At 46.8% G+C, this 21,793-nt stretch overlaps 1 protein-coding gene across 1 annotated transcript in view; it reads right to left on the reverse strand.

The window, feature by feature from the left end:
- Positions 1-21,793, reverse strand: part of SLC16A10 (solute carrier family 16 member 10) — a 324,664-nt gene that overhangs the window by 109,198 nt on the left and 193,673 nt on the right. The window contains exon 2 of the mRNA XM_069234604.1: positions 7,619-7,763. Coding sequence (XP_069090705.1) covers positions 7,619-7,763 — 145 coding nt within the window. The remainder of the gene's footprint in view (positions 1-7,618; positions 7,764-21,793) is intronic.

The following is a 21,793-nucleotide window of genomic DNA, read 5'->3' on the forward strand; positions in this document are numbered from 1 at the left end:
GATCCTAAAGCCTGTTCTGAACTTGCTGGGTTTGCTGGACTTGCTGGTCCTGGTTGGGAATGGATGGATGTTCTTTTTTGTGCCTTGCGGGCTCTGTAGGAGCTGCTTGACGTTTCCCCGCTGGAGCAATTCCTGCTTTAGATCTGTCACTAATGTTGACATGACTGATAGCAGTTCTTGGAGTTTATCTAAAATTGGGCTACAGTAACACTGGTATGTCTGATTTACCTTGCTCTTGTCAGCCTCCATGTGGGACTGTGCTCTTTGAATGAGCGCGTTTAACTTGTCCAGCTTACTGTCTATTGCCATTGTGGTGGTTGCCAAATGTTGCAGAATTTCGATGTGAATATCCAATTTATCAGTATTGAAGATCGTTGCATTGGTTATGGACGTCAGATTGCTGTTTAGGGCTTCCCAACCGGTCTGTAGGGCGTCCTTTGTGTCCGTGCGGCTGTGGTTGTGGGTTTGTGCTGTTTCAAGTGCCTGTTCCCCTATAGTGCTGGATTGTTTGACACTTTTTTCTGTGTGTGCGAGGAGGGTGTCCTCTCCCCCTCCTTCTGTACACTGCTCCTCTTCTTCGTTGAAGACCTCCTCTAATTCTTCCTGTGTAAGTGTGGCCTCCCAACAGGGGGAGATTAAGGGGGTCATTTTGACCTCGGCGGTCTTTTTCCAAAACCGCCGAGGGACCGCCGTGCGGAAGACCGCCAGTGGTGGCGGTTTGCCGCTCGGCGTATTATGACTGTTGGCAGCTCTCCGTCCTTTTTCGGACGGAGAGTTGCCAACAGCCATACTGGCGGGCGGCGGGGAAGTGGAGGTTGCTCCACCTCCACCGCCCCGTCAACAGAACACTGCCCAGCGAATCACGTCCTGTGATTCGGCGTGGCGGTGTTCTGTTGACGGTGTGGTGTCGGCGGAGCAGCCCCCATGGATCCCATCCCCTCCCGGAGGATCGACGGACCAGGTAAGTCGATCGTCCGTTAGGGGAGGGGGGTGAGGGGGGTGTTGTGTGGGTGCATGGGGGTGTGTGTGTGTATGTAGTGGGGGTGTGTGAGTGCGTGTATGCTTGTGGTGGTGTTGTGAGGTTGGGAATGAGTACGTGTATGACTGTAGGTATGTATATATGGTTGTGTGCGTGTATGTTCAAAAGTGGGTGTGCGTGTCTGACTGTGTGTGTGGATGTTGGCATGTATGTCGGTGTGTGTGCGTGTATGTGTGCTGGTGGTGCCTGCGTGCGTGTCGTGTGTGTATGAGTGATGTTATGTTGGGGGTCGGGTGGGGAGGGGGGTCCTGCCACCTTTGGGGGGTGGCAGGGGTGGTGGGGGGCTAGGGGGAGGGAGTCAGGGCGGGGGTGGGGGAGACCCCTATCAGTGCCAGGGAAGGAATTCCCTGGCACTGATAGAGCTTACCGCCATGGATTTCATGGAGGTTCCAAACTGCATGAAATCCATGGCGGTCAGCCGGGTCAAAATACCGCCGGTGGTATAGTGACGACTGCTGGGCTGGAGACCCTGGTCTCCAGCCCAGCGGTCGTCTCTGCCCTGGCGGGCGGAACGGAGAAGCGGCGGATGACCATGGCTGTAACCGCCATGGTCATAATTCCAAAAAAAAGACCACCAGCCTGTTAGCGGTCTTACCGCTGCTTCTCCGCCTTCCGCCAGGGTCGTAATGACCCCCTAAATGTTTTGCTGAGGCTGGTACTGGTGATGCTGGTCCCGGTTTTTCCTGGTTACCGTCTGTGCTGTTTTCATTGGGAGTGTGGTTTCTGGGTGTCCCGGCCTCTCCCATGCCTTTTGTCACTATGATAGGAGACCCAGAGGGTTCCCACTTTTGAGGTTTGATGGTATGCTTGAGTGAATTCTCCTGGGTGACATGGGAGGGTTGAGTGTTTAACGCGCTTGGGCTGGACAAGTCCTGCATGGATTCTTGTGCCGTTTTACTCAGGGGAGCGGTTTCCCAGGAGGTGCCCAGTGTAATGGCTCTATTGCTGAAGGATCTTCCATTTGGCTGTGGTCTTGGGAATATTTCTCCTGAGAGGGGTTTGCGGCAGACGTTATTCCCCTGTGGTGTAAAATACTTGTCAATTCCTTGTCCCATAGTGCTTCGGCACACCCCTTGTCCCTGCTTATGCTCCCCGGGGGTACACATCTTAGACTCCTCTAACTCATTGGCGCGCTGGGGGTTGGCTGCTGTTTGATGTCTCCTACTGCGCTTCATCTTTCCTGCGCCCTTCTTGTTGGGTGCTGCTTTCTCTTTTCTCATTAGGTTTTGGCTTCTTTCGTGGGGACTCAGGAGGAAGGAGCTATGTGTTCTCATAGTCCTTTGCTGTTTCTCACCCACGCTAAGTGTCTGTTGGTTGTGGCTGCCAATTTTGCTGCTAATTGGGTATCTAATGATTGTAGGAAAGTACCATCTTGCCTGACATGTTACCCCCATTTTTACATGTATGTTAGTTTGTTTTTGCCTGTCTCACTGGGATCCTGCTAGCCAGAACCCCAGTGCTCATAGTTTGTGGCCTGAATGTGTGTACCTGTGTAGTGACTAACTGTGTCACTGAGGCTCTGCTAACCAGACCCTCAGTGCTTATGCTCTCTCTGCCTTTAAAATTGTCACTATAGGCTAGTGACCATTTTCACCAATTCTAATTGGCACACTGGAACACCCTTATAATTCCCTAGTATATGGTACGTAGGTACCCAGGGTATTGGGGTTCCAGGAGATCCCTATGGGCTGCAGCATTTCTTTTTGCCACCCATAGGGAGCAGAGACAAATCTTACACAGGACTGCCATTGCAGCCTGAGTGAAATAACGCACAGGTTATTTCACAGCCATTTTACACTGCACTTAAGTAACTTATAAGTCACCTATATGTCTAACCTTCACCTAGTGAAGGTTAGGTGCAAAGTTACTAAGTGTGAGGGCGAGGGCACCCTTGCACTAGCAAAGGTGCCCCCACATAGTTTAGGGCAATTTCCCCGGACTTTGTGAATGCGGGGACACCATTACACACGTGCACTAGATATAGGTCAATACCTATATGTAGCTTCACAATGGAAACTCCGAATATGGCCATGTAACATGTCTAAGATCATGGAATTGTCCCCCCATGCCAAATCTGGTATTGGGGTGCCAATCCCATGCATCCCCGGGGCTCCACTATGGACCCTGGTTACTGCCAAACCAGCTCTCTGGGGTTTTCTCTGCAGCTACCGCTTCTGCCACCCCACAGAAAGGGTACTGCCCTCCTTGGGTCTGGGCAGCCCAGTCCCAGGAAGGCAGAACAAAGGATTTCCTCTGAGAGAGGATTTTACACCCTCTCCCTTTGGAAATAGGTGTTAAGGGCTGGGGAGGAATAGCCTCTCCCAGCATCTGGAAATGCTTTGAAAGGCACAGATGGTGCTCTCCTTACATAAGCCAGTCTACACCAGTTCAGGGAACCCCCAGTCCCTGCTCTGGCGCGAAACTGGACAAATGAAAGGGGAGTGACCCCTCCCCTGTCCATCACCACCCCAGGGGTGGTGCCCAGAGCTCCGCCAGTGTGTCTCAGTCCTCTGCCATCTTGAATCCAGAGGTGTGAGGGCACAATGGAGGCCTCTGAGTGGCCAGTGCCAGCAGGTGACGTCAGAGACCCCTCCTGATAGGTGCTTACCTCACTGGGTGGCCAATCCTCCTCTGAGGGCTATTTAGGGTCTCTCCTGTGGGCTTTTCCTCAGATAACGATGTGCAAGGATTCACCAGAGTTCCTCTGCACCTCCCTCTTCGACTTCTGCCAAGAATCGACCGCTGACTGCTCCAGGACGCCTACAAAACTGCAACAAAGTAGCAAGAAGACTACCAGCGACATTGTAGCGCCTAATCCTGCTGGTTTTCGCAACTGTTTCTTGGTGGTGCATGCTTTGGGGGCTGCCTGCCTTCATCCTGCACTGGAAGCCATGAAGAAATCTCCCGTGGGTTTACGAAATCTTCCCCCTGCTCCAGCAGGCACCAAACTTCAGCGTCACCAGTACTCTGGGACCCCTCTCATCCTGACGAGTGTGGCCCTTGGAACACAGGTGGTGGATCCAAGTGACCCAGACTGTCCAGTGGTCCAACTGTCCAAATTTGGAGGAGGTAAGTCCTTACCTCCCCTCTCCAGTCAGTAATCCTGTGCACCGCATGAACTGCAGCTGCTGGGGCGTCTGTGCACTTTTGCAAGGAATCCTTTGAGCACAGCCTAACCCAGGTCCCCAGCACTCCGTCCTGCATTGCTCAACTCGCTGAGTTGACCACCGGCTTCGTGGGATCCCCCTTTGTGGTGTTGAGACGACCGCCATGCTCAGTCTTCTTGAACCCATGTTCAAGGACTTCTGCGGGCGCTGCCTTCTTGTATGTGGGCTCCCTGTGTTGCTGAGGCCCCCCTCTGTCACCTCTACCAAGTGGCGACCTCCTGGTCCTTCCTAGGCCCAGGCAGCACCCTTCCACTGCGACCTTTGCAGCTAGCACGGCTTGTTTGCTGTCTTTCTCCAAGGAAATAATGCTGCATCCTTCAGCTTTCCGTGCGACATCTTCTCCACAAAGGAGAAGTTCCAAGCACCTTCCATTGTTGCAGAATCTTCAGCTTGTTCCATCCGGAGGCAGCCATTTTGCGCCTTCATCCAGGGTTAGTGGGCTCCTGCCCCTCCTGGACACTTTCATGACTCTTGGACTTGGTCCCCTTCCCTTAAAGGTCCTCAGGTCCAGGAATCCGTCTTCAGTGCTTTGCAGTCTGTTGTGGTCTTTGCAGAATCCTAAATCACGAGTTTAGTGTGTTTCTGGGGAAGTAGTAGCACTTTACTCCTACTTTTCAGGGTCTTGGGGCATTCCAATTTCTTAGTATATGGTTTGTGTTGCCCCTAGGCCTATTGCATCTTATTGTATTCTACTGTGTTAGCACTACTTTTTGACTGTTTTACTTACCTGATTTTGGTTTGTGTGTATATTTTGTGTATTTTACTTACCTCCTAAAGAAGTATATCCTCTGAGATATTTTTGGCACATTGTTACTACAATAAAGTACCTTTATTTTTAGTAACTCAGAGTTCTGTGTTTCTTATGATATAGTACCTATATGAAATAAGTGGTATAGTAGGAGCTTTGCATGTCTCCTAGTTCAGCCTAACCTGCTCTGCTATAGCTACCTTTATCAGACTAAGCTGCTAGAACACTACTAATCTACTAATAAGGGATAACTGGACCTGGCACAAGGTGTAAGTACCATCAGGTACCCACTATAAGCCAGGCCAGCCTCCTACAATGATGTGGCGGCGCACGTGCCTTGATTCCTGGGGTGCACCCCCCTCTTGGCTGCTGATGGGCCGCTGGTGGGCTGCTGATGGAGTCTTCTGAGCCTCGGGATCAGGATCCTGTTGAGCCATGCTGGTTGCCCTGCTGCGCTCCTGTCGTAGCCCTGGTTGGGACCTGGGTGCCTGGTGGGGGGGGCCCACTGGCTGGCCCGCTGACTGACTGGCTGGCTGGCTCACTGACTGGCTGGCTGGCTGCTGCTGGTGGGGCCGTCTGAGCCCTTCTGGATCCTGCTGAGCCCAGCCCAGCTGATGCTGATGCTGTGATCTTTTCATAGGCCAGAATGGCTTGGTTGGCCCTGGTCCGTCCTAATGGGGTTTTGGAGAGGGCCAGTTGGCTCCTGCTGTGACCTGCTATGACCCGTGGCCTGGTCCTGGTCCTGGCTTTGCCGTGTGGCCTGGGTGGCCTAGATGTCCTGGGGCTGAGCTCACCCCCCCCCCCCGGAGAGTGCAGCTGACGAGCGGGTCTCCGGCCTCCCCACAAGCCACACCCAGACCTAGCTGGGCCGCTTCTGTGGGGGGCCCGGGCTCTATCTTAGCGGCAGCCATCTGTGGCTGCCACACTCACGCTGTGTCTCACCTGCTCAGACTCACCCTCCCACTCCTTTCCTCCTGACCCTGCTGTGCTCTGCTCCAAAGGATGGGAGGTTAGGGGCTCTGGGGGTTGTCTTGGAGGCTGTGTGGCCCTGTTCGGGGCTGTTTAGTTGTTGGAGCGGACCACAGCGTCCAGCACGGCCCGATCTGCTTTATTGCTGCGCTCGCTTGCGTGTGACGTGTGATGCACTTCCGGTTCCGGTTTCGCTTCACTAGCACAACATCCACAGACAGTAGCAGAAGCTCCGGACTAGTAGACAGACTGGCTGTTCAATAAATGTGAAACATGCATTTTATTCCTTACAAACTAAGACAAGAATCATCAGCTTAGTTGTATCAGAAGTCTTTCACTTAACTACTTGTTTAGTTTTCGTCACGATCCTACCCTGGAGACGCACAAACTGATCCTCAGTGCAGACTCAGGACTAATTCCTAAGTGAAATGTTATGGGCGGGGCCACTGGAATTATGTGATCCAGAGACCCAGGCATTTTCCACATAATTCTGGATGTGCTGCATTTGCCACATAAGCCATCACCTGCTTCATAATCTGCAGATTGTAACAAAAAAGTTTGTTTCTAGCTCAAATGCATTACAAGTTACTAACGATATTGCAACGTGTTCCAGAGCAGTGGAAGGCCCTTCGCAAAAGTTGTCAGGTCATCTTTCAATTACTTGTTGCTGTATTTGGTTGTTAAACTTGTACTAAAGTTGTGAAATATGTTCCCACAAAGTTTTATCATGAGAAAAAAAGGATAAATTAATGAAGTAATACGATCACAAAATGTGCTGCATTATGCCACATAATTTGCCTTTTTCATGCTACATAATTAAGTTGACACTGGTTATCCCCTCCCACAATATTCCAGTGGCCCTGGTTATGGGGTCGTCCCCACGGCCTGCCATTTATCACTCACTGGGATAACTGCATGATTATTTGCAACATGTTCACTCTGAAGGGTAGATCGGTGTTAACAGACGTTGTTACCCACCTCAATGGTACTCATTTTGGCAGTCTCAAAAGAATGAAAAGATAAGTGAAACCTCTCGGATTAAAAGCTCTGGAGTCCGCTGTGCCACCAGACCCAGAGTAACTAAAACACATTGGATTGCTTCCTGTATTACTTAAGTTTCGATTACAAGAGCCTTGGAGGGTGATTAATAACTCAATTTTTTCATTATTCAATCAGGAATGAGGCATGACATGCAAATTTGATATTATTGCACCATATTCCATATTTGGACTTTAACCAGGTAATACCCTCACATGCTACATTTTTCTAGATTTAACTTCACAAAAGGGGAAACAACAGGCAATAATGAAGCAAAAAAGGCAGATTTGGTTGGAGAAGTCATAATGAAATGTATAATGACTCTAGGGCCCCAGGGAGAAAAAAAGGTTTAATGGTAGTTGAGGGGGCAGCTGACGGGAGAATTTACTCAGTAGAGGAAGAAGAAGCACCCCTGTGGAGACATGTGGAGTATATCATGGCAGATGGTAAAGATGAGTGAGTTAGTGGCTTTACACAGGAAAAAAACAATATTACTTACAAGGGAAAGTCACTGGAGCTTTGTAAGAACTTTGTACGATATGAATAGTTCAAAGTGTTTATTAACTAGATGTGATGGGCAAGATACCTGTCGAAATATTGAAACAAGTCAACTGCATCATTTGTTAACTTAGCATTACAAGAGTCTGGTATTCCTACCTTACAAAGGAGCTGGAGAGCAGCCCAATGAATCCCACTGCAGCGCCTACGACAGCCGTTTTGCGACACCCAAACAAATCTGTGAATACGCTGACGATGGGGGAGCAGAAGAAGATCATTCCCATGGAGAGGGAGTTCACCCAAGCTGTGGAACAAAGACAAGATAGACTGAGTGCCCTGGGATCAACAAGAGTAGAGCAGGAGCTCCATGATTAGCATGCCTACATGCTGTGCAACCATCTCCTGGCACATTATAACATCACACAGTAAACAATGTTCCCCACTAAAAATAAGGTATCACCCATTATCACTGCTACCTCCATCATTGGCAAATACCCTACTCTTTTCATATCTTTTACATTCATACCTCTGGCCTCTACATACTCTGAGAGCACTCTCAGTCCTGATCCTGTACTCTCACCAATCTCCTTTTATCACTCATGTTCTCATTCCTTACTCCCCATTATCCACCCTCTTGAGTCTTTCTAATGTTTGCTCACATCATCATCCCTACCTTCCAGTTCCCTCACTCTCTCCACCTTTCCGCTCTTCCCTCAAGCTGTCTCTCCCACTTATTCCTTTCTGGTCCCAGTTTGCTCTGCTGCATTAAGGATCGTCCTTTTGGCTTTGCCAATGCTTGTTTGACAAGCTGGGACTTCCCCTCCAATATCTGCAGATGAAGCCTTAACCACATCAGTTGTACAATTTGATGCATGCAGCACACGTGCATCACAGTCTGCAGGTGAAAATGGTTAGGAAACGGATGTTGCGATTACAAAGCGAAACCCAGTGCTGCTCAACACAGCCCATTTTATGCTATGCTAACCTCTGCTAGGAGCTACAACCATAATATAAGCCCACACACAATGTACATTTCACTCATTTACATGGTCAATGGTTAGGCATGGATCTGAGTCTCATGATCCTGCAATAGACGTCTCTAGTTTGAAAGGAAATGGCAAATTAAGGTGACAAAAACTCAACTTTGACTGTCTCATAACCACCTCAAACTAAACGCTTTCAAACCGTAATTCCTCCTACTCTCTCACCCAACCACACTCCTTAAATCAAAGAATGGGTCTCACATCTAACAGCCTTGAACTGTACCCCACACAGCATAACCTCATCAAAGTCTTAAGGAATAATCTTGGACAATCATCTTTCTATGCAGGATCACATCAGAGCTGCCACCAGGGGCACCACCTACCAACTGCGCGCACTAAGGAAATTAAAACATTTAGGTGGTCATTATGACCCTGGCGGTATTATAACCGCAGGGCCAAAACGACAGGAGCACCGCCAACAGGCTGGCGGTGCCTCCCGGCGTATTTTGGGCCGGCGGTTTACCGCCACAATGGCCCCGGCGGATGTAATCCGCCAGGGCAGCGCTGCTTGCAGCGCTGCCCAGGGGATTATGAGTCCCCGACCGCCAGCCTTTTTCTGGCGGTCTGAACCGCCAGGAAAAGGCTGGCGGTACGGGGAGTCGTGGGGCCCCCTGACAGGGCCCCATGCGGCTTTTCACTGTCTGCTGTACAGACAGTGATAAGCGCGACAGGTGCAACTGCACCCATCGCACGGCCGCAACACCGCCGGCTCCATTTGGAAAACCAGGTTTCCGCCCGCTGGCCAAGCGGGGATCTTCAAATGGCTGCGGCGGGGGTGCGGCCGCATTGGCGGCTGCATGGCGGTCAGATATTGGCGGGCGGCTGATGGCGCCCACCAAGGTCATAATGACCCCCTTAATTCTGACTGAAGATCTCAAGACAGAGGTTCATGTGCTAGTGATCTCCGAACTAAATTATGGTAGTGCTACCCTTGTGGGACTATCAAAAGCAAAACTTCCACCCCTGAAGGCAACCTGTAACACGGTGGCTCGACTCATCACAGGCTAAAAAAAATTATCATATCACCCCAGACCTCAAAGCGCTGAACTAGCCACTCTATGAGGCAAAGATCCATCTAAAAAATGCCTGCTTGACTCATACAACTCTTCACCACAACACTCCAACTTACCTAGCAAAGAAACTTGTCCCATCAGACGGGCATAGAACCTTACTAAGTAAAGGCTCCCTTCTATTGAAGCCCTATATATTCCAAACAAAAAAAACCTACAAGCGTTCCTTCTCTGGAATTGCACCTAAAATATGGAACTCTCTTCCTCCTGACACCAGACCTAACTCCTCAACTTCCCTCTTCAAATGAAAAGTAAAGCAAATACTTATCAACAGATTCCTTCTCCAGTGAAGACGCAATCTTCCCAGACTTTAACTTCCATGGCTCGCCCTTCCACAGGACTATGACCATTTCGATTACAGACTCTATGAATACCACCTTACATTCTTAGAGTTACTTTGTTGTTCTTCTACATCTATATACTCTTGTATGTTTACCTTTTGCTTTCCTGATGTACAGTGCTCTGAACCAGATGGCATGTGCAATCTATCTGTGTCCTGCACTCTGGCCATCTTGAGGTACTTGATGTATCTGTTAATGTCTCCAACTGTTATATACCTTATCACCTTAAAGGCACAGTTGCGATTCTGTCCAACCAGGGTGGGGATCCTGGTCGTTATTATCTGATGGCAATTTGATGAACCTCATAAAATAACCTTGGTGGTCTCACATGAAGAATCAGCTGTTATCATCATTGGTCAAAACACATTGGTCCAGTCATTGTCCAATCATTATCACCTCTAGCCAAATAATTTGGTGACTGCAGGAACTAAACTCTGCACCCGCAATCAGAGTGGTCCTTTTAGACCAGGCGCTTAACTAACATTGCCAAGGGGATAAGAATGTATTATTGCCACACATGTTTTACCTGCATCTGCTGCCTTTCATTTAATTTCCAGGTCCACTGAGAAGGATGCTTTCAATGAACCGCTTACATTCAAAGTTTATTGATATTCTTTACTAGACTATCACACGAATCGCCAGTTTAACAGAACATTATTTTCATAGACGCTGTCCTGGGCTGCTTACTTTCAAATAAGTCTACTCAAAATATTCAAGACAGTGGTTCTTAACCTTTTGACTCCTCTGGACCCCCACCTAATCATTACTGGAACCCAGGGACCCCCACTGAGCCATTATTAGAATCCCGGGATAACTGACCAAAGCAATTTTGATGATTTGAACCTCAAAACAGTACACAAGAATATGGAAACAAGTATTGATCAAACAAATACACAAATGCTTAAATATTTTCTTTAATTCACAAATAATATTTTTAAAAAAATGAATGGCAAGGTAGGAGCTTTTCTACATTCAATTAAGGCCACCCATTGTCCATACTATGGGCCTGATTACAACTTTGGAGGAAGGTGTTAATCCATCCCAAATGTGACGGATATACCACCAGCCGTATTACGAGTCCATAATATCCTATGGAACTCGTAATATGGCTGGTGGTATATCCGTCACATTTGGGACGGATTAACACCTCCTCCAAAGTTGTAATCAGGCTCTATATTATGTGTGAGGCACTTCCACTGCCATAGTCAGTTTCATATTTTGCTTCCTTATTTGTGTACACTTTAGTAATCTGTTAATATTTAACTTTGTAAGGAGTCACAGACCCCCTGAGTAGGAGCAGGAAACTCCCAGGGGTCCGCGGATCACGGGTTTAGAACTGCTGCTCTAAGGAATTCCTGGTAATAGCCCACTGTACTGTTTCTTTTATAAACCCTGCTGGCGCTGCGTGAGAACCATTCGGATTCCGCTTCCGGCTCTGTCGTTGAGCTAGAACCGGGTTCTGGGATCATCCCAGCGAATTATCGCGGCTGTGTCCCAGTACCTTGTGCTGATATCGAGACATAAGCACCTGTGACAGCGAACATCATGGTGTGCATCGGAGGGCAGAGCAACACATGCAGAGAGGCTGTTCTGCTTTCCAGCGTGGCAGATATAAGTAAAGCCTTCATTGCTTGAAAAATTATAAATTCTTGCCGTCAAAGCAGACGACAAATGCACCATTCGCCATTCGGTGGTAGGTCTTTTTCTGTTTTAGTTAAGGAACTCTCTTCCCAGGAAACTTCGTAGCTGCTCGTCATTGTTGAAGTTTCGGAAATTGCTGAAAACCTGGTTGTTCAAAGTTTCTCTGTCCCCGGGGAACTGTCTTAGAGTAGCCATGTTCTTTATAAATATATATTGATTGATTTTCCAGACTTCCACTCCATTGGAAATATAATGCCACTTCACAAGTGCCTACAACTACATTGTGTTTTGAAATTGTTTTTGACTTTTCCTAAGCTCTATCTATACACATGTTAACTAAATGTGTCTAAGTCTGTTCCTTAGGAATATCAAATGAGTCAGTTTTTAAGGACATTTACACCATTAGCTAACTAAAAAGCACACACTACAAAAACATTTTGTCGCTTAATTCTAAATACTTTACCACTCCAATTAACCTTGCTTATCAACTTAACAAAAATAAACCTTTAAAACCTTCAAGGAGTCCAACCTATGTCTTTCAGGTTACATACAGTTGTCTGCAGAGGGGGTATAATTCACTGAACCCTACTATAGGGATTGTAACCGGTACCTGCAGGCTACACAAGAACCTACAGAGCTACCTCACATGAAATACAAATTTGGGACCTACATATTACATGCACTGCCTCGAGCAAACACATTAACCCTCTGAACTATTTTATGACGAACCAAACCTGTCACCAGAAAGTAGACACACATCCCTCCAACAAGTGCATTGTCCACCTAGGTTACGTACTGTTGTTATGGACTGAAATCTGCTGGATACATCGATCTGTGCAGAAGGTGTCTTACTCATGTAAGATGTCTTAACCCTTTTGCTGCGGGCGCACTACCTCCCTGGTGCGGGTCACGACCAGTGGCCGACACCGGGGAGGGGGTTAAAAAATCGTCAGGTGCATAGCACCCGAGGATTATTATTATTTTTTTTGTAAACCCCTGGGAGACACAGAAGTTCTTCCGTGTCTCCCACTGGCCCCCACCCGCCCCTTTGTGACATCAGCGTGCTGCTGCTCCGATGGGGAAAATGGCCCCAAAGGGCCTTCCCGAAATTCAGGAAGGCCTTGTATGAAAGGGGAGAGTCTCCCCTTTTACATGAGGCCTTCCTGAACGTGTTTCCTATCCCGAGGGCCAGGAAACACCACTAGACACCAGGGATTTCACTTGGGTGGGTCGGCCCCCTCAGAAAACGGAGGTAGGTGTCCCCTGGGGAGGGCTAAATAAAAAAAAAAAAGAAGAAAATAAAGAAATTGACGGGCGACCCCCTGTGGTGGCAATACTTTTTTTAATTAGTTGTAGGGTTTCCCTGGGGGCCATTTTGGCCCCCAAGGAAACCATACAACTGCTTAAAAAATATAGATCTATATATATATAGATATATCTATCTATCTATGTAGATAGATATATCTATCTATATATATATATATATATATATATATATATATATATATCACTTTTGTTAATGCTGCGTGGTTTCCAGGAAAACTAGACCCATATATAAAAGTGATCTCTCTCTCTCTCTCTCTCTCTCTCTATATATATATATATATATATATATATATATATATATCATATATATATGTATATATATGTAATTAAAATTACCTCAAATGCTCGAACAGGAACTAAATCGGCCCAAGAGGGGTGGTGCAAGAACCGGCACGAGCAAGCCGGTAATTCATCAGTCAAAAAATTACGAAAAAAATTATAAAAAAGTAGCACTTGCACACTCAGGATTCCAGGAAAAGCAAAAGAAAGTTTAATACACCACAACGCGTTTCGGCTGACACAGCAGCCTTGGTTTACTTTTTTATAATTTTTTGACAGATGTATATATATATGTATATATATTTGCCACCAGTTGTCTTGTAGTTGCAGCTTGCGTCTTCAAAGCAATGAACATACTTCAACTGACGCATTTCGACTGTAGCTTTTAGGCAGCAATAAAAAGGTCAAGTAAGCCTTGTGATTATGTTTCTGCTACAAAAGGATCAGATTTTTGTCTAGTGGCAGTTTTAGTGCCATAAAGAAGCGCAGAAAGTTGATATGCCTACTGCAAAGAGCAAATCTGTATTTTATGTAAATAGCTGAGTACATTAGTTAAGTCAGCCATTACCTGCGCTATAATACAAATGAAATGTATGTGCGGGGTGGGGGCGGCTACAGAGAGATGAAGGGCACTTTTGCTGGGTGGTAATGAGGGAATCCGAGGAGGAGGACATGAGAGTGGGAGCATCAATAATGATTGTTGGACTGGACGCAGGAGGTGTGACGACTGGCGAATTATATGTGGCAAGGTGTTTTTTGAGTGTCTTGAAAGAACGTGTTGATTGAGGGAAGAAGCGCAGGTAAGGTGGCCTCTACTGTTGCACGTATCACACACACACCAGCAATTTTGTGACTGTCTACGTAGGCTAGTGTTTTAGAGCAACAGTTTAGCCAAAAGCAGAGATGGCATCTTGATGGATGACTGCTGCTGACCCCGTCACTCGGGTAATAGAGGACAGCTCTGACATAGGATCAGAGACTGAGACAGCAGATACTGAGACAGCATCTGAGGGATGGATAGGACAATGGCGCAGACTCTGGGAGTAATTTTTCAGCCGGAGGAGTCCCATTGGATAAATCCTCTTCCAGTAAATTATGAGGGAGGTGATGAGGACAGTCCTGCTGTCCCTTCGCAAGCACAGTCTGTGCAACGGGGCAATAGTGGGTTAGCCTAACCCAGAGAGCAGGTGAATGCAGCGGCAAGCACAGAGAGAGAGTGCTCTCTTGGGAGCTCCTCAATTTAGTTCAGACCCAAATTCCACCGCCCAAATCGTATTGTGGAGACATCAAAATTATCTATCACATAACAAACTGGTTTTGTAAGGAAGGGACCTGTGTTTTTGGTCCTGGGTTCGGCGGCCATACAGGGAAACATACTAAACCCAAACATTTTTGGAAACTAGACATCCGGGGGAGTCCACAGAGGTGTGACTTGTGTGGATTCCCTAAAGTTTTCTTACCCAGAATACCCTGCAAAGCTGAAATGTTGAATAAAAACTCTACGTTTCTTGCATTTCTGCCACACAAACTACAGGAATATGCTGGGATCCACAAAATTCCTACCACCTAGTGATTCCTCACCTGTCCTGATATAAACACTACCCAACTTGAGTGCCTATACCTAGTGCCTGCGTCAGGAACTGATCACCCCAGGGTCAACAGTTGCCTCATGGAAGGACCAACATTGACCGTTGTGTGATCTATTCCTGTCGCGGGCACTAGGCCTACCCACACAAGAGAGGTACCATTTTTATCGGGAGTCTTGGGGGAATGCTGGGTGGAAGAAAATTTGTGGCTCCTCTCAGATTCCAGAACTTTCTATCACCAAAATATGAGGAAAAAGTGTTTTGTTTTCCAAATATTGAGGTTTGTAAAGGATTATGGGTAACAGAACCTGGGAGAGCTCCACAAGTTAGCCCATCTTGGATTCCCGTAGGTGTATAGTTTTACAAAATGCACAGGTTTGGTAGGTTTCCCTAGTTGCCGGCTGAGCTAGAGGCCAAAATCCACTGCGAGGCACTTTGCAAAAAACATCTCTGTTTTTTTTTTAGGAAAATGTGATGTGTCCACGTTGTGTTTTGGGGCATTTCCTGTCGCAGGCACTAGGCCTACCCACATAAGTGAGGTACCATTCTATCGGGAGACTTGGGGGAATGCTGGGTGGAAGGAAATGTGTAGCTCCTCTCAGATTCCAGAACTTTCTGTCACTGAAATGTGAGGAAAAAGTGTTTTTTTGGTCAAATGTTGAGGTTTGCAAAGGATTCTGGGTAACAGAACCTGGTGAGATCCCCACAAGTCAGCCCATCTTGGTTTCCCCCTTTGTGTCTAGTTTTAAAAAATGCACAGGTTTGGTAGGTTTTCCTAGGTGCCGGCTGAGCTAGAGGCCAAAATCCACAGCTAGGCACTTTGCAAAAAACAGCTCTGTTTTCTTAAGGAAAATATGATGTGTCCACATTGTGTTTTGTGGCATTTCCTGTCGCAGGCGTTAGTCCTACCTTCACAAGTGAGGTACCATTTTTATCGGGAGACTTGGGGGAATGCTGGGTGGAAGGAAATTTGTGGCTCCTCTCAGATTCCAGAACTTTCTGTCACCGAAATGTGAGGAAAAAGTGTTTTTTTGGTCAAATGTTGAGGTTTGTAAAGGATTCTGGGTAACAGAACCTGGTGAGAACCCACAAGTCAGCCCATCCTGGATTCCCCTAGGTGTCTAGTTTTCATAAATGCGCAGGTTTGGTAGGTTTCCCCAGGGGATGGCTGAGCTAGAGGCCAAAATCCACAGCTAGGCACTTTGCAAAAAACAGCTCTGTTTTCTTTAGGAAAATGTGATGTGTCCACGTTGTGTTTTGAGGCATTTCCTGTCGCAAGCGTTAGGCCTACCTTCACAATTGAGGTACCATTTTTATCGGGAGACTTGGGGGAACACTGGGTGGAAGGAAATTTGTGGCTCCTCTCAGATTCCAGAACTTTCTGTCACCGAAATGTGAGGAAAAAGTGTTTTCTTGGTCAAATTTTGAGGTTTGCAAAGGATTCTGGGTAGCAGAACCTGGTGCGAGCCCCACAAGTCAGCCCATCCTGGATTCCCCTAGGTGTCTCATTTAAAAAAATGTGCAGGTTTGGTAGGTTTCCCTAGGTGCCGGCCGAGCTAGAGGCCAAAATCTACAGCTAGGCACTTTGCAAAAAACACATCAGATTTCAATGTAAAAATGTGATGTGTCCATGTTGCCTTTCCTGTCGCGACCATTAGGCCTACCCACGCAAGTGAGGTACCATTTGTATCGGGAGACTTGGGTGAACACAGACTAGCACAAAAAGTGTTTTTGCCCCTTGTCTTTCTCTACATTTTTACCTTCCAAATGTAAGAAAGTGTGTAAAAAAGACATCTATTTGAGAAATGGCCTGTAATTCACATACTAGTATGGGCAGCCTGGAATTCAGAGATGTGCAAATAACCACTGCTTCTCAACACCTTATCTTATGCCCATTTTGGAAATACAAAGGTTTTCTTGATACCTATTTTTCACTCTTTATATTTCAGCAAATGAATTGCTGTATACCCGGAATAGAATGAAAACCCATTGCAAGGTCCAGCTCATTTATTGGCTCTGGGTACCTAGGGATCTTGATGAACCTACGAGTCCTATATATCCCTGCAACCAGAAGAGTCCAGCACACGTAACGGTATATTGCTTTAAAAAATCTGACATTGCAGGAAAAAGTTACAGAGTAAAACGTGGAGAAAAATGGCTGTTTTGTTCAGCTCAATTTCAATATTTTTTATTTCAGCTGTTATTTTCTGTAGGAAAACCTTGTAGGATCTACACAAATTACCTCTTGCTGAATTCAGAACGGTGTCTACTTTTCAGAAATGCTTAACTTTCCAGGATCCAGCATTGGTTTCACACCCATTCCGGTCACTAACTGGAAGGAGGCTGAAAGCACCACAAATAGTAAAAATGAAGTATGTCCCAGTAAAATGCCAAAATTGTGTTAAAAAAATGCGTCTTACTGATACAAGTCTGCCTGTTCCTGAAAGCTGGGAAGATTGTGATTTTAGCACAGCAAACCCTTTGTTGGTGCCATTTTCAGGGAAAAAACCACAAGCCTTTTTTGGCAGCCCTATTTCCCCATTTTTTGGAAAAAAAGGAAATTTTAGCTGTGTTTTGGCTAATTTCTTGGTCTCCTCCAGGGGAACCCACAAACTCTGGGTACCTTTAGAATCCCTAAGGTGTTGGAAAAAAAGGATGCAAATTTGGCGTGGATAGCTTATGTGGACAAAAAGTTATGAAGGCCTAAGCGCAAACTACCCCAAATAGCCAAAAGAAAGCTCAGCACTGGGGGGAAAAGGCCCAGCAGCTAAGAGGTTAAATGCTTTCTGATGGTGGCTAGTTACGTATGTCAGATCATGTGTTCTAACACAGTTTACTTGTTGCCATTTTTTTAAAGGGGAGAGTTTGTAAAAATAATGTACATGGCCACTGTCGTTGACCCGTGCCTAATGACCCTAGTTTGTGCGATCTTGGTGTAATATTTTGATTTCGAGCATAGTTGCTTCAGGCAGCATGCAGTGTGATCCCATTCCAACCAGCTCACAACTCACCCAATGGGTGCTTGATGAACAGTTTGGCAGTCAAGGTCTAGGCAGGGAGGCCTGCTTTCTTAGGACAAGTGGCTTTTTACTACTCTGTATAGTGGCAAACACTTTCCCTTGGATGGCATCCCAGCCCTGCCTACTAGTGACACCCTAGATGGCATTCTATCCATACCTCGCACCAGAACCACACCTGGCCTGAGTTTACCTTCCTTTTCAGAGCTGGGAGAGTCATGCACAGGATGTGGGCGCCAGGGGTGGGGCTGTCTGTGTGTGTGTGTCTGTCTATCTGTGTGTGTGTGTATGTAAGCGCAAGTCCTGTGCTAACTTAGAATCTTATCAGCAAGTCAATGAAAAAGAAAACTGGAGGTGGAGATTACAACTCTATGAAAAAGGCTCACATTTGAACTTGTTGATGTTTGCTTTCTCAGGCTGCTGCAGGGAGGGAACACTAAAGGAGAGCAAATCCCTCTAAAACATGAGTAAGCCGTAGTTAGTTTATCCTCCAGCACTACCTACCAGGGACAATTCTAGAATATTTGCCCCCCCCAGGCAGAAAAGCCTGAGATCCCTCTAATGTGCATTCAGCGTGACACATTCAGGCTGCTTGCATCTCAATAGATGACCCTGCTCCTCAAACTGCTTTGTGCAGACCCCCTGTGTTGCAGTGCCTCCCTCTCAGCTACCTAGAAGCACCTCTCTTACAGCTAATAAAGGGCTGATGGTATGAGAGTTGCTTGTAGACTGAAACAATGTTTAACGTGTGAAAATATGAGGGACCTCGTCAGGTGGCTACTTCCGCTTGCGCTGCCCATTGTGACTGCCAGCGCTACCAATTACAGTAACAACACACCTACTAACCATCACACTCCTACAAGTGTGACAATTCTGACTATTTCAGGCGCCCAAAGCCAATCTAAATGGTTTTGGCGGCAGGTATTAGTCATTTTTAAGGTATATTGAATTAATAAACAATTGTTGTTTCTAAATTAGACAAACAGTGCCACCATTTGGCAAACTATCATAAGTACAATTAAGTGCTGAGCACCAGAAACCACTGACTCAAATTAAGCACTGGGCCAAGAAGGTAAAAACTCTTAGAAGCTAAAATGCAGGACAACGTGCATCCCATGGTGCCTCTGTGTGGGCAGTAGGGCAAAACAAACCTTCAGAATGTGTCTCCTTGCAATTGCAGCCATAGGTGGTGCCTCCCTCCCCTAGGCCTCACCTCAATGCACCATGACTGCGACATCTAGGAGAAGGTGGAGGCCCTGAAGTCACAATTGCAACAAGGCACTTCTATCTCAGTTGGATGGGCATGGGTTACAAGACGACCGGTTTGCTGAGGCCTAGCTGTGGTGCACTGGCATGGGGGCCCCACGTTGATGGGTTGAGGGTAGGACCCTAGGCAGCTGCCCACGCTGCCCTTACTTAGCGCCGGCCCTGCTGCCTGCCACTAACCTAAAGGCGTCACTTCCTGGGCACAGGTTAAACCGGGGCTACAGTCCTCTTATTAGTTAAATGCTGCGCCTCATGACTTCCCTTTGGTAATGATTGATTTTAAATGATCCTCAGTGTGTATGGTTCCAGGTTCGAGAGCTTGAGGTGGGACATACAGGTGGAAAATGCCATCAAATCATAGCAAGGCATCCTTGAAACATCATTGGTTGTACCCCAGGTCCACAATATGTGTGTCAGTTAAGGATAGTCATGGGTTACAACTTTGCATGGTTTACTTTGCGACTTCATGCCCCTGCGGTTCTTAGTTTTGTTAGAACCAGCCTCCTGAGTAGGGGCAATTTTATTATCATTTTATTTTTGACTGAATGAGCCGAGGGAATGCAGGGCTGGGCAGGCCGGGCCATGTCAGGGAGGAGGAGTAGTGAGCACTGTAAGTGTGCATGTCGGTTTGGCTGGCCGTCTTAGCACAGCCAAACCAACATGCACACTTTTCTCCATCCCAGATCTTACACAGCTGGGTGGAGAAAAGGTATGGGCTCCCTGTGCTTGAGTGAGCGTCAGACCAGCACGCTCAGGCCAATCACTGTGGTCATCTAATGATTGGTATAGCATGAGAGCAGCATCTGGATTGGGTGGGGAGCCTGTGCTGGGGTCCATGCCGAGAGGAGAGGGGCACCGAAGCATCCAGCAGCAGCAGGTAAGTTTTTTTATTTTTTATGAATAATTCCTTAACCCTCGCCCCACCACTTTGGATTGGCGGCAGCCGCCACTGCTCCTGAGTCTCAAGCAACTACTGAAGATAAGATATGTGAATATTTGTGACCCGCCCATGCAGGAATTAACAAAGCATCAGGCAAAAACTGAAGGGCTGCAGCTCTGACCTGGCGCCTCCCAGGCCCGTCTTTTAACTGCTTCTATAAGATTTTCTATAAGATTTTGAAATTATTTTTTGCCGTTTTAGTTTTCCTCCCCATCCCCCAGGAGAAGGTGTTGTGGGCCTCTTGTTCAAGCCAGTTTGAGCTCTTAGCGAATGAACTCAATTGGGTAGCCATCACTGATGCAGAAGGCGCAGTGGCACTAGGCACCAGAGGTCGGAGGCCATTTTCCGTGCTTGCACTAGAGCCCATGGCACTCTTGCTACGCTACTGGCATGGCATTGAAGGATAGGTATCAACAGGGCCACTTGAGTTATGTGAATTTGCTGCTGCTATTTAAGGATTTGTTGAATTTTCCACACAATTTATAACCTGCTGCATAACCTGCAACTTTTAACAAAAATGTGGTTGTATCTCAAAAAGATCAAGATTTACTAAAAACTCAGGGCCTGATTCAGAAAGGGGCCTACAACTCGTAAATGCAGAATCTTTGCCCTAAACACAGCAGTGCGGAGATTCCACCACAAGTGTGGAGATTCTGCCCCGAATGCGGAGAATCCACACTCGCAGTTTTACAAGTTGTAAGTCCCTTTCTGAACTGGGTCCTGAGTGACTTGTGTTGTCATGCAGTGGAAGGCCCTTCGCAACTTTGACTGGTCACATTTCTGTTGCTTATTGCTCTAACTGAGTGTTAAACTGGTCCTGACTGAACCTTTGCCCTGACAGCGATAAGGCGTAAAAATGACAAAATTAGGAATACTATCACAAAATGTGGTTCATTACACCCCATAATTTGCCTTTTCTTGCCACATAATTTCATCAATTCTTCTGCATAAATTGGCCCTCCCTTGCCACATAATTGGAGTTGTCCTGGGTATGAATTCTGACTAGAATACACTGTTCTCCATCTCTGCCGCACACATGCTGAGACGGGGTCAGCTAAGGGTTTTGTTTCTAGGCAGAGCTATACTTGTTTTGTTCACCCATCCCATGAAAACGCGTCCATGTTAGGTGCTTTTCAGGGGAGGAGACACCCCTCAAAAATCAAAGAAGAAAGGAGCAACCTCCTAAGGACTGAAGACCATCTGCTGGCCACACATTGAAGTCAAACAGACGGATAAGCTGTGTTACACAATAAATCAAAGGAAGGTATGGGGACGGAGAGGGGCCACTCTTTCTCATTTTTTGTGTGAGTGCTTGAAAAATGAGACCGTAACTTAGGCAGGGGAGCCGGAGAGTGTGTTATGTGTTACAATGACTAGAGAGTCTGTGAATCAGATGGCTGGGTGCAAGATAATTTTAAGAGACATGAACAGAACTGGGGCTCCAAGAGAGCACATGAGTCAAGGGTCATCACTCTTTTTAGGCCTCACATACAATAGCAGATGCGTTGTCACTTGCAAGACATTTTGTTAGCTAAGAGTGGGCGAAACATATTGGCTTTCCCATGTTTGTTTGGCATATACACACATGAAGCCATTTAGACTCCAGCTCTAGTACAAGAAAGGGTGCAAGTGGTATATGTGCCCATTTTTGTACAAGTGTTGGTTAGGCTCCAGGAGTAAGTTGTGTTCATAAGGTATGGGATAAAGTGTCTGAAGAGCAGCTGCTTCCCCTGCTGGGGCTCCTTGTTGATGAGAAGCTAATATGTACATAACCCAACACTCCTGAAAACATTAAGCAGAGGGAGATCTGTTATTTCAGCTGGAC

Source organism: Pleurodeles waltl, chromosome 5 (assembly GCF_031143425.1).
Source record: "Pleurodeles waltl isolate 20211129_DDA chromosome 5, aPleWal1.hap1.20221129, whole genome shotgun sequence".
Classification (NCBI taxonomy): domain Eukaryota; kingdom Metazoa; phylum Chordata; class Amphibia; order Caudata; family Salamandridae; genus Pleurodeles; species Pleurodeles waltl.